The 13,539-nt window shown below is 42.3% G+C and overlaps 1 protein-coding gene across 3 annotated transcripts in view; it reads right to left on the reverse strand.

Annotated features, from left to right (window-relative positions):
• Positions 1-5,722: 5,722 nt before the first annotated feature.
• GALNT15 (polypeptide N-acetylgalactosaminyltransferase 15) overlaps positions 5,723-13,539 on the reverse strand; it is a 39,661-nt gene continuing 31,844 nt past the window's right edge. For 2 of the 3 annotated variants that reach the window (XM_082459280.1, XM_082459282.1), the window contains 2 exons: positions 9,168-9,311; positions 5,723-6,590 (listed from right to left, as the gene is read on the reverse strand). In XM_082459280.1, coding sequence (XP_082315406.1) covers positions 6,444-6,590; positions 9,168-9,311 — 291 coding nt within the window. In that variant the 3' untranslated portion in view covers positions 5,723-6,443. Of the gene's footprint in view, positions 6,591-9,167; positions 9,312-9,333; positions 13,321-13,539 lie in introns of those variants that run through there. The other variant, XM_082459281.1, reaches the window with a different exon arrangement.

Below are 13,539 nucleotides of genomic sequence, written 5' to 3' on the forward strand. Positions count from 1 at the left end.
GTCTTTTCGTCTTGTTTGTAGTTTCCTTTGCTTTGCAAAAGCTTTTAAGTTTCATTAGGTCCCATTTGTTTATTTTTGTTTTTATTTCCATTACTCTAGGAGGTGGATCAAAAAAGATCTTGCTGTGATTTATGTCAAAGAGTGTTCTTCCTATGTTTTCCTCTAAGAGTTTTATAGTGTACAGTCTTACATTTAGGTCTCTAATCCATTTTGAGTTTATTTTTGTGTATGGTGTTAGGGAGTATACTAATTTCATTCTTTTACATGTAGCTGTCCAGTTTTCCCAGCACCATTATTGAAGAGACTGTCTTTTCTCCATTGTATATCCTTGCCTTCCTTTGTCATAGATTAGTTGACCATAGGTGACTGGGTTTATCTCTGGGCTTTCTATCCTGTTCCATTGACCTATGTTTCTGTTTTTTGTGCCAGTACCATACTGTCTTGATTACTGTAGCTTTGTAGTATAGTTTGAAGTCAGGGAGACTGATTCCTCCGTTCCGTTTTCCTTTCTCAAGATTGTTTTGGCTTTTTGGGGTCTTTTGTGTTTCCATATGAAGTGTAAAATTTTTTGTTCTAATTCTGTGAAGAGTACCATTGGTAGTTTGATAGGGATTGCATTGTATCTGTAGATTGCTTTGGGTAGTATAATCATTTTCACAGTATTGATTCTTCCAATCCAAGAACATGGTGTATTTCTCCGTCTGTTTATGTCATCTTTGATTCCTTTCACCAGTGTTTTATAGTTTTCTGAGTACAAACCTTTCGTCCCCTTAGGTAGGTTTATTCCTAGGTATTTTATTCTTTTTGTTGCAATGGTAAATGGGATTGTTTCCTTAATTTCTCTTTCTGATTTTTCATTGTTAGTGTATAGGAATGCAAGAGATTTCTGTGTGTTAATTTTGTATCCTGCAACCTTACCAAATTCCTTGATTAGTTCTAGTAGTTTTCTGGTGGCATCTTTAGGATTCTCTATGTATAGTATCATGTCATCTGCAAACAGTGACAGTTTTACTTCTTCTTTTCCAATTTGTGTTCCTTTTATTTCCTTTTCTTCTCTTATTGCCATGGCTAGGACTTCCAAAGCCATGTTGAATAAGAGTGGTGAGTGGACATCCTTGTCTTGTTCCTGATCTAAGTGGAAATGCTTTCAGTTTTTCACCATTGAGTATGATGTTTGCTGTGGGTTTGTCATATATGGCCTTTATTGTGTTGAGGTAGGTTCCCCCTATTCCCATTTTCTGGATAGTTTTTATCATAAATGGGTGTTGAATTTTGTTGAAAGCTTTTTCTGCATCTATTGAGATGATCATATGGTTTTTCTCCTTCAATTTGTTAATGTGGTGTATCACATTGATTGATTTGTGTATATTGAAGAATTCTTGCATTCCTGGGATAAATCCCACTTGATCATGTTGTATGATCCTTTTAATATGTTGTTGGATTCTGTTTGCTAGTATTTGTTCAGGATTTTTGCATCTATGTTCATCAGTGATATTGGTCTGTAATTTTCTTTTTTTGTGGTATCTTTTTCTGGTTTTGGTATCAGGGTGATGGTGGCTTTGTAGAATGAATTGGGGAGTGTTCCTCCCTCTGCAATTTTTTTGGATGAGTTTGAGAAGGAGCAGTGTTAGCTCTTCTCTAAATATTTAATAGAATTCATCTGTGAAGCCATCTGGTCCTGGACTTTGGTTTGTTGGAAGATTTTTAATTACAGTTTCAATTTCATTACTAGTGATAGGTCCGTTTATATTTTCTAATTCTTCTTGGTTCAGCGTTGGGAAATTGCACCTTTCCAAGAATTTGTCCATTTCTTCATGGTTGTCCATTTTATTAGCATATAGTTGTTTGTAGTAGTCTCTTGTAATCCTTTGTATTTCTGCAGTGTCAGTTGTGATTTCTCCTTTTTCATTTCCAATTCTATTGATTTGCGTCCTCTCCATTTTTTTCTTGATGAGGCTGGCTAAGGGTATATCAATTTTGTTTATCTTCTCAAAGAACCAGCTTTCAGACTTATTGATCTTTGCTGTTGTTTTCTTTGTATTCTATTTCATTTATTTCTGCTCTGATCTTTATGATTTCTTTCCTTCTACTGACTTTGGGTTTTCTTTATTCTTCTTTCTCTAGTTGCTTTAGGTGTACAGTTAGATTGTTTATTTAAGATTTTTCTTGTTTCTTCAGGTGAGGTTGAATTGCTACAAACTTCCCTCTTAGAGCTGCTTTTGCTGCATCCCATAGGTTTTCGGTTGTTGTGTTTTCATTGTCATTTGTTTCTATGGTATTTTTAATTTCTTCTTTGCTTTCTTCAGTGACCTCTTGTTTATTTAGTAGCGCACTGTTAGCCTCCATGTACTTGTGGTTTTTACAGTTTTTTTCCTGTAATTGATTTCCAATCTCATAGCATTGTGGTCAGAAAAGCTGCTTGATATGATTTCAATTTTCTTAAATTTTCTGAGGCTTGATTTGTGACCCAAGATATGATCTATCCTGAAGAAATTTCCATGTGCACTTGAAAAGAAAAAAGTGTATTCTGCCACTTTTGGGTGGAATGTTCCATAAATATCAATTAGATCTAACTGGTCTATTGTGTAATTTAAAGCTTATGTTTCTTTATTTATTTTCTCTTTGGATGATCTGTCCTTTGGTGTAAGTGGGATGTTAAAGTCCCCTACTATTATTGTGTTACTGTCGATTTCCCCTTTCATGGTTGTTAGCATTTGCCTCATGTACTGAAGTGCTCCTATGTTGGGTCCATAAACATTTATAATTGTTATATCTTCTTCTTGGATTGATCCCTTGATCATTATGTAGTGTCCTTCTTTATCTCTTGTAGCAGTCTTTATTTTAAAGTCTATTTTATCTGATACAAGTATTGCTACTCCAGCTTTCTTTTGATTTCCATTTGCATGGAATATCTTTTTCTATCCCTTCACTTTCAGTCTGTATGTGTCCCTAGGTCTGAAGTGGGTCTCTTGTAGACAGCATATATATGGGTCTTGTTTTTGTATCCATTCAGCCAGTCTGTGTCTTTTGGTTGGGGCATTTAATCCATTTACATTCAAGGCTATTATCGATATGTATGTTCCCATTACCATTTTCTTAATTGTCTGGGGTATGTTTTTGTGGGTCTTTTTCTCCTCTTGTGTTTCCCACCTAGAGAAATTTCTTTAACATTTGTTGTAAAGCTGGTTTTGTGGTGCTGAATTCTCTTAGCTTTTGCTGGTCTGAAAAGCTTTTGATTTCTCCATCGAATCTGAATGAGATCCCTGCTGGGTAGAGTAATGTTGGTTGTAGGTTTTTCTCTTTCATCACTTTAAGTATATCCTGCCACTCCCTTCTGGCCTGCAGAGTTTCTGCTGAAAAATCAGGTGATAACCTTATGGGGATTCCTTTGTATGTTATTTTTTGTTTTTCCTTTGCTGCTTTTAATATTATTTCTTTGAATTTAATTTTTGTTAGTTTGATTAATATGTGTCTTTGTGTATTTCTCCTAGGATTTATCCTGTATGGGACTCTCTGTGCTTCCTGGACTTGGGTGACTATTTCCTTTCCCATGTTAGGGAAGTTTTCCACTATAATCTCTTCAAATATTTTCTCAGACCCTTTGTTTTTCTCTTCTTCCTCTGGGACCCCTATTATTTGAATGTTGTTGCATTTAGTGTTGTCCCAATGGTCTCTGAGATTGTCTTCAATTCTTTTCAGTCTTTTTTCTTTATTCTGCTCCTCAGCAGTTATTTCCACCATTCTGTCTTCCAGCTCACTTATTCATTCTTCTGCCTCAGTTATTCTGTTACTGATTCCTTCTAGTGTATTTTTCATTTCAGTTATTGTGTTGTTCATCTCTGTTTGTTTGTTCTTTAGTTCTTCTAGATCTTTGTTAAATATTTCTTGTACTTTCTCAATCTGTGCCTCCATTCTATTTCTGAGATTCTGGATCATCTTTACCATCATTACTCTGAATTCTTTTTCAGGTAGATTGACTATTTCCTCTTCATTAGTTTGGTCTTGTAGATTTTTACCTTGCTCCTTTATCTGTGACATATTTTTTTCCCATCTCATTTTTTCTTCTTTTTTTATGAGTGGGGTTGTGTTCCTGTCTTACTGGTTGTTTGGCCTGAGGCTTCCAACACTGGAGTTTGTAGGCTGTTGGGTAGAGTTGGATCTTGGTGCTGAGATGAGGACCTCTGGGAGACCTCACTCCAATGAATATTCCCTGGATTCTGAGGTTCTCTGTTAGTCCAGTGGTTTGGACTTGGAGCTCCCACCGCAGGAGCTTTGGCCTAACCCCCGGCTCATGAACCAAGATCCTGCAAGCTGTGTGGGGTGGTTAAAAAAAAAAAAGGAGAACAATAACAAAGTAAAAAATAAAATTAGGCTAGGAAACTAACAGCTGTGTTAGTTTCCTAGTCTAAAAATAAAAATATAGATGAAACAACAACTGGAAGAGAAAACAGAACCACAATAGTAAAAAATAGGAGGAAAAAAAAAAAAGGTGGAAAAGGCCTTGGCTGTGGAGGGCAGGGCCTAAGCAGGGTTGAGGTTTGAGCAGTGAGTGGGGCCTATGCTTAGGACCCACAGGGCTGGAAAAGGCGGGCGGTGTTTGGGGTGGGGCTTAGGCTCAACAGAACAGAAGGACCCAGGTGTGCCCCTGCCTCTGGTCTCAGAGGGTGGGGGACCTCACCTGGGAACCCAGCAGACTTCCTGGGCTTGAGTGGGCGGGGCAAACGCCCTCCACTCCTCTACCACTCCTCCGGTCCCAGAGGGCTCCTCCTGCCTGCCTCTCCTTATCTCCCCAGCCTCCCTCCTATGCCCCCAGGACCCACACACCCAGAGGGGACTTTGGAGGTTGTGGGACTGGCCTGGGAGCTCAGCAGGCTCCCTGTGCCTGAGTGGGTGGGGCAAACCCTCTCTGCTCCTTTCTTGCTCCTCTGGTCCTGGAGGGTCCCTCCCGTCTGACTCTCCTGTTCTCTCCCAGCCTTGCTCCTTTGCCCCCAGGACCAACTCAGCCCAGAGGGGACCTCTGAGGGCATAGGACCCAGCCCGAGAGCCCAGCAGACTTCCCAGGCCGATTGGGCAGGGGAAATGCTGGGCCCCTGATCTGAGCCCCTGAGGGTCCCTCCAGGCGTGGGAACCCCTCCCCCCTCTCAGCCACCCCTCACGGGTGCCGGTCCTGTCCAGCGTCCACTCCTCCTCCCCCCTCAGTCCCCCCATGTCCTGCCGGTTCGCTTGGGGGTTCTTCCCATCTCCTTGGGTGTCAGGGTCCCCCACCCAGCACCATGTCTTCTTAATCACAGAACCACCCCCACTCAGCAACTCTTAAAGCCCAACTGGGTGGGCCAAGTCACAACAAGAGAGCCATTCAGCTTTTGCTAGCATTGGCTCTGCCCTGATGGAGATGTGTTCTTCTATGACTGAATGTTCAGGTGTGGGCATATTTGAGGGTCCCAGACATTTACTACTGGCTCATAGACAGCCCTTTCAACCCTCATGGACATTAACACACACCTTTAGTTCCTCTCAAAAGAATTTTGGCTCAGACGCTGGCATTTCCCTCCCAGGGAGGTTTGCCTCTTTGCAAATGTTGCTCATTCTGATCCAATCAGTGTAAACCCTGTAACAGGGCATCAGGAGAGTTTCTCAACTGTACACACTTCTGTTAGTGGGAGTGTTCAATCTAAGCTGACCCAACACCAATGATTAAAGAAAAGAATATTGCATGAGAATCTGATTGTGGTTAATCTAGATAGAGAACAGCAAGGGCAGGGTGAACAGAGACAGAAAGTTCTGAGAAAATTCTCATTAACAGGAGAACATCTTATTCCAGGTCTACTGACTCTTTTCAGCTACTAGTCTGAGCTGAAGAATTGGGTCAAAGCTCTCTCCAACCTTATTTTCTCGCAGTAGCTTACTTCCTTTCCTTCCTCTGAGCTATGCCTCAATCAATGAACATGAAATTTGTCCTCTTAAGCCTATTGCAACGTTTTTTGGATGTCAGGACTTTGCACTTTCTTCACGCTTTAATTTTGATAGCTGGTGACACAGACAATCCAAGATTAGGCCATTTGAAATAAATTGATCAATCAGAATTGTGTATCCTGAAGGTGTTGCCAGGCCTCTTTCCTTAGTCAGAGATAAAAGCAATTATTTACTGCTTTAAAATTATTTTTAAAAACCCCAAGAATCTTATGTACCATGTAATGATCATCTACCAGTGATGAAGACATTGAGACAATGGGTCCATGTTTTTCTTTTTCTAAAACAGCCAGTGGTCAGTGAAGTAAGGTACGGGAAGGAAAGACTTCCCATATTCATTTGTGGAGTTTTTGTTTCTACTATCACCACTGCACAAACACAAAGGGTCTCCTTCATGATATGCACATGCTCCTGTCGTTCCCTTGAGTTGAACCTCTATGGCCACATTTCTCTTTTCCTTCTGATGGTGGCATTCATTGTTCATCCACAGTGCTGACGTTGTCAAATCGCCACAGCTGGCTGGCTTTTCCATCACACTCACGTAAATACAAATCTTTATTGTTTTCCTGCAACACAGCTTCTATGCATTTTCCAGAAAGAATGTGAACAATCATTCCATTCTGAAAAGAGAGAAGAACATGAAAAAAAAAAAAAAGAAAACGAGGTGGTTCCCCACAATCAGTCAGCAAAGAAGGAAATTTCTAAGATTTGTGCTAATCATTCAGAGAATAATAAAGGTGATATGAACTGGCCTGGTAAGGAATTGGAGTATTTTGGTTACTATATAATACAATTTAGGTAACCCTAAAATTTAAACATCATACAGAGCCTTGGTGTCATTAATTCAATTATTATTATTGTGGTTAGGTAATTATGCCATTTCTTGGAGAGTTCTGGCTAGTAAAATGCCAGTGTAAAGATCATGTTCAATCGTTATACTGTATTGTTGACATTCATCGTTATCACTGTACTTGTAAATTTCTGCTTTCAGAAGGATTTAATTTAATCTCTGCCCTCTGTTATTCCTGCAATTTAGTACTGCTGCCACCAGGTTGCAGTTCTGAGTAAGACTTTAAGGATACACTGAAGGCCTGAGTCAGCCATGTATGGAAGACCATAGCTGCTTCCTGCTCAAAATGTACCAAACTTAATACTGAATGTAGCCATCCCCTTTTCAAGAAAAAAATCAATTTCTTTATGAAAAGTTAAACAACCTTAACCAACAGTGCTGATAATGTCCATTTATTTATTTATTTAGAGATATAATTCACATGCCCTAAATACAGCTCAGCAGATTTTAGTATATTCACAAAGTATATGCAACCATCACCTCTATCAAATTGCAGAACATTTCATCACTGTAAAAAGAAATGTACTATCCATTAGCAGGCACTTCCCATTCCTCCTTCCTTCCAGCCACTGGAGATCATTAATCTAGTTTCTGTGTTTATGGATTTGTCTCTTCTTGACATTTCATATAAATGGAATCATATAATATTTGGCCTTTTGGGACTGGCTTCTTTCACTTTGCATGGTATTTTCAAGTTTCATCCATGTTGTAGCACAAAATAGTACCTAATTACTTTCTTTCTTTCTTTCTTTCTTTCTTTGTAGTGGTAAAAATATGTAGCATAAAACTTTCTACCTTAACCATTTTTAAGTGTAAAATTTAGTAATGTTAAGTATATTCACTTTGTTGTGAAACAGATCTCCAGAACTTTTTCTTCTTTCAAAACAAACTCTATACCCATTAAACAACAACTTACCTCTCCCCACTTCCCCGCGTGCCTGGTAACCACCATTCTATTTTCTGTTTGTATGAATATGACTTCTCTATATATGTCATATAAGTTTAATCATACAGTATTTGTCTTTTTGTGACTGGCTTATTTCACTTAGCGTAATGTCCTCAAGCTTCATCCATGTTGAAGCAAATGACAGGATTTCCTTCTTTCTTAAGGCGGGAAAATATTCCAGTGTATGTATATAGCATATTTTGTTTATTCATTCATCAATCACTGGACCCTTGGGTTGCTTCCACCTATTGGCTATTGTGAATACTGCTGCTATGAACAGTATCTTGTTCCTTTTTATGGCTGAATGAGAATACTTTTTTAAAGCCTTATTTTTTAATGCCTGAAAGATGCTGGGTGTATCTTAGTCACTAATCTTTTACATATTATTTTTAAATGCTGTTTCTATATCTATCTTATCCAGAGGACTTGCTTAGCATGATCCTTTGTGATCATTCATAAAGGGCCTTAACTTGGTTTCAGAGAATTCTTTGCACATGTGTGGGCCCCCTGAGTCCTAGGTTCACTTGTCACCAAAGCCCCAAGAGCTTTGTTCTCAACTGTTTATCGTGAGTTCAGTTTAAGTTTTACACTATATGATTTTCCTCTTTCACAGCCTGCCTTAAGAGTACCGATGCATGGAGTTCTGCTTAGTTATTTAACTCCCCCCCTTATTCCCAAGCAAAAGTTGAAGAAAAGCATGTTTAAAAGTTGTGTGTATTAATCTGTTTGTTTGTATACTTGTACCCTAACTCATTTCAGAAGGGATTTGAGGTGATGGAAAAACTATGTATGGACAGTTATTGTTGATACTGTCATATTCCAATCCCAATCCTGTAAGCTCACTCTCCCTATATACTTACACTCCTCCTATTTCCTCTTTATTGATGCACAACCTCTGGAAAGGATCTCAAGCTTCTCTCTGGAGTCCTGGGAATCAAAGTCTTACTAAAATGATGAAATGCTCAGAGTGGAATTTGCAAAGGAAGAAAGTACGATCTACATCCTCATCTATCTGGTTGTGGAACAGGAGGCAGGCCTTTCCATTGCCCCTAAAACCACACCACCAACGTGGTTGACTGCTTCTGTAACATGCTCCATGGTCCTACTTGTGACCTAAGCTAATAAACTTTAAAAAGAGGCTGTCTCCTCTCTCCACCGTATCAAGACCAGAGCTATACAGAAACCTGGCAAATTAGTACATTTCAAGATGCTGATGGTTAACCTTGCTGCAAGGTTGGCTTCACCTCCCCCTGAGGCCTTAGTGCCAAGTCACTAAGTTCAACGGCAGGGACACAGGCTTGTATGGTAATACTTGACCTCTGGGAAAAGCCTGAGACACGTGCCAGCCAGCAGCACGTGAATCCTGAATCCTGCTGAATCCTGCCTAGGTGGGTTACTTACCTCCTGGTAGTCCCAGTGCTGCTGATGGATGTCAGGGCCTTCCCTGGTGCAGTTCTGCAGAATCACCTGCTCTCGCCTGACATCGAAGCACAGGTGCTGGGGGCTGCCATAGTGGATCTCCTTCCTGCCCATGTGATCCAGGTGCTGGGACAGAGGCAATGGCTGTTAGCACAGCTAGAAGGAGATCCTCTCCAAAGCTGGAGGTAAAGGAAGGAGAGCTCACTGCAATAGGGCTGAGGTCTGGGGGCAATCCTCAGATTCTACTGGGGTCAGCAAGACCCTATCTCATAGTCAAGGCCACAGATATGACGCTGGACTAGCCCTGGCCTCTGAAATCTCCACATTCCATCTACTTTTGCATTCATATTTATACATTCTGGCAAATTCCTCCATTATTCTATTTACTGTATCATAGGTGAGGCCATAAAGGATGCTGTGTGTTTTGTGAGGGTACAGTTGGAAGCGCAGATGAGGAAACTCCTGAGGCCCGAGTTGATCTCTTTCTGGAGACATCTGTGCTGGCCCTGCAAGTAATTTTCCTGCTGTCTTTTGTATCTGCTGACTCTCACTCATGGTTTTCATTTCCTCCTGGGTTCAGTAGGACTAGATCATGCATTCCTTTGCAGAGGGGCTTTAGCTGCGGGAAGCTCGTGGGGCCAGGTTGGAAACACATCCTGATAAAACCATTTTCCGTTTGTCCGTGCCAAATGCAGCCTGAACTAATTCTTACGCTAACTTTGTGGCTGGGAGACGGGGTTGGCTTCACGGGCATGTGACCTGCGTAACTGCAGGGGCCTCATGCTTAGAAGGGTTTAATGTTCTTGGTCTAATATATTTGGTTTAATGCTGATACTGTCTGGGAATTTTTTTTTTTTTAATTCTGTTAAGAGACATTATTCTTATTAATTTATTTATTTTTGGCTGTGTTGGGTCTTTGTTTCTGTGCAAGGGCTTTCTCTGGTTGCGGCAAGCGGGGGCCACTCTTCATCGTGGTGTGCGGGCCTCTCACTATTGTGGCCTCTCTTGTTGCGGAGCACAGGCTCCAGACGCGCAGACTCAGTAGTTGTGGCTCACAGGCCTGGTTGCTCCACAACATGTGAGATCTTCCCAGACCAGGGCTCGAACCCGTGTCCCCTGCATTGGCAGGCAGATTCTCAACCTCTGCACCACCAGGGAAGCCCTGTCTGGGAATTCTTAATAATTGTTGAGTGATAGGTCTCACCGTCTTCATTTGCACTGAGTCCAACAAGTTAGGTAGCCAGTCCCACCTGAGGATTCCCAGACAACACAGTTCCTATAAATTTGAACCCTAAACCCACGTTGGACACAAGCTTGTGGTTAAAAATTTTCAGGGAAGAGTCATTTTCTCCGACGCAAAGACCTGTCTACAGACCTGCTTCCTTGTCATCTTCCGGTGGCAGTAGGTAGTCTTTTCTAGTCCAGGTTTTCACAGATAGGTTACTCTGTGAAGGTCAAAGCTGGCTTTGTATGGGTGTCCCATTTCCAACCCCTCATTTCTCATGGGCTGAAGATGGGCTTTCGTCACTATCTCCTGCCTGGAACCAATGCCTCTGGGTTCCTGAGGTTTGACAGAAACTGTCCCCTTCACCCTGCAGGAGAGCTTGGCCATGGCCCTCTGACTCTATTTCAGTTACCTCTGGATTCGGGGGCCCTGGAGATTTCCTTTTGTTATAAACTTAGTTATTTATGCATAAAAGAGGGTGTTTCTTCTTATTTTTTTATATGGCATATGGTGCTTTCAGCTTAGCAAGTTCACAATTTTTCTGGATACAGAAGCCCTTGCTAATCCCCACCTCCCCACCAAGAATATAAATAAATAAATAAATCCAAAAGCTAACATTCTTTTTGCACCATTATCCCCAGTTGCAGATGAGGAAACCAAGACTCAGAGAGGTTAAGAAGCCTGACTGATGTCACACAGCTAGAAGGTGAACTATTTCCACCATCACAGAGCTTTCTCTCTGTCCTCCTGTGCCAGGTGTAAGTGCCTATTGGGGTGTTCTAGAACACTGGTAAAGGACAAAACTGAAAGGGGACAAATGGATACTGAGCACTTGCTTCCCCAGGTGTCCTCCAGGCCCAGGGCCTTCCCCTGGGGTCCCAGAGCCTCACCAGTCCTGCCTGCAGGGCTGGACCCTCCAAGACTTGTTCTGCCTTTCGCCCCAGGCTCTTGGGGCCTCACCTGGCTCATTTGATCAATATCTCCGGGAAGTTACACTTTGTTGTTTGTTTTTTAATACAGGCCTTTGGGGTAGGACAACTTATGCAAAGGCCCCGTCACAGGCTGAAAAGAGAGAGGTTTGGGGGGCGGGCTAGACTTTCCAGGTTGTCGTCCAAGTTGTGATAAGAAGTGGACGTACCAACCTTCATCCAGCATCATGGGGACGTCCCACGACCTGGGCAGTTATTCCTGAGATGGAAATTTGAAGAGAAGAAATACCCTAACATAGAAGGAGACCCTCCTGGTATCCAAGGAACCCACATGATGCTGGAAGGACCCTCTGTCTCTAGATTCTTCCCCTGACTCAGTGTGGATTTCAGACCTCATTCAGGTCCCTTCTGGCCTTATGTACCCACGAGCAGGACCTCTGGCTCAAGGAGAGACTCTCCCTGTGGTCAGTGCCTGTCAGTCACTTTCAGTGTCGCCCTTTGGGCCATAAATTTTTGTTGTCACAGGGCAACCCCGCCCTTCCTTGGTACCGAAGGGTCCAGCCACGCTGCAGAGTGAGGGCCCAGGAAATCCGTGGAGTTGGTCTCCAGTGCACCCCAGGAGAGCTCGTGTGCTCTTTCCCTCCCATCCCCAGGGGCGTTTGCACCCTCTGCCTTCCTCCTGACCATGCAGTGGAAGCCTTTCTCCCTGTGGAAGGAGTTTCACAAACCACATTGCTCTGTGTGTGGGAAACGTTCCGAATGAGGCCACAGCTCTGAAACCCGATGACCCCATCTGTGTGTAAGGTCTCCTCTGGCAAGTGAGGCAGAGGGTCACCAGAGGCCATGAGCCTTGTCTACCCAGATCCAGCCCTCTCCCCACTTCACACACACACACACACACACACACACACACACACACACACACACCCCAGGCTCCTGTGATGCCCTAAAGTTCCCCCTCTGGCCCAGAAGTATTGGTTCCCATAGATCCCCATTAAATGCCTGAAAGACACAGCATATCTACTCTGGGCAGGACTCAGCGTCAGAAGCCTGGAGTCTTAGGACCACAGTCACGAGTTATGGGTTTGAGGCACTGCTGCAAATGGGGAACATTTTCCGGGGTCCCCTCGATTCCTCAGTGTTTCTGTACCTAGAGTGCCCGCTCGGTGAGCCACTTTCTCCATCTCTGGTTCTAGTTGGCTAATGATCTTGAGCTGCTCCAGATGTTTCAGAAAAGTGCCCTGGTGGAAATTTGCCTGCACACAGGTTTTCTTTGACCTCTGATTATAGATTTTTAATTTAAATGGGGAGCTTTTCCATTTTGTAAATAAGTTAATTTGTACCATTTTTTTAGATTCCACATATAAGAGATATCTTATGATATTTGTCTTTCTCTGTCTGACTTACTTCACTTAGTATATTTACGGAACAGAAACAAACTCAGAGATAGAAAACAAACTTATGGTTACCAAAGGGGAAAAGGGGGGAGGGATAAATTAGGAGTTTGGGATTAGCAGATACAAACTACTATATATAAAATAGATAAACACCAAGGTCCTACTGTATAGCACAGGGAACTATATTCAATATCCAGTAATAAGGTATAATGGAAAAGAATCTGAGAAAGATTTTATATATATTTATATATGTATAACTGAATCACTGTGCTGTATACCAGAAACTAACACAACATTGTAAATCAACTATATTTCGATAAAAAAAAAAGAAAAGAAAAAAATGGGGATCTTTTCCATAAACTCTGGGTTTCCAGTGTCTTTTAAATTTGTGGATGACCTTGTAATACTGGATCCGCTTTCATACAAAACAAAAGACATTTACTGAGGCTGGGGCAGGCGCTCCTCTGTGACCACAGCCTCTGCCCAGCTCCCCGTGTTTATATCCTTTATCCACTTAAACCCTGGAGACACACCTGAGTTTGAAGCCCCTGGGCTAGCCACTCTCCAAGCCTCAGTTTCCTCATCTGTCAGATGAAAATATTGGCTAAACAGCCTCGCCATGTCCCTCGAGCTCAGATGCTCATGTTCTCTGATGGGTCCACCTTTGGGCTTGGGGCTGGGGCAGGTTGGGGAATGGGTCATCAGAGTGGGGGACCATGCACAGTCAAGGGACATGGGACCACTGAAAGGAGATGCCCCAAAGGGAAGGGAGGGCCATCCCAGCAAAGCCCCCCTTGCAGGTC

The sequence above is a fragment of the Balaenoptera physalus genome (genome assembly GCF_965194825.1).
Source record: "Balaenoptera physalus genome assembly, chromosome: 4".
Taxonomy (NCBI): Eukaryota; Metazoa; Chordata; class Mammalia; order Artiodactyla; family Balaenopteridae; genus Balaenoptera; species Balaenoptera physalus.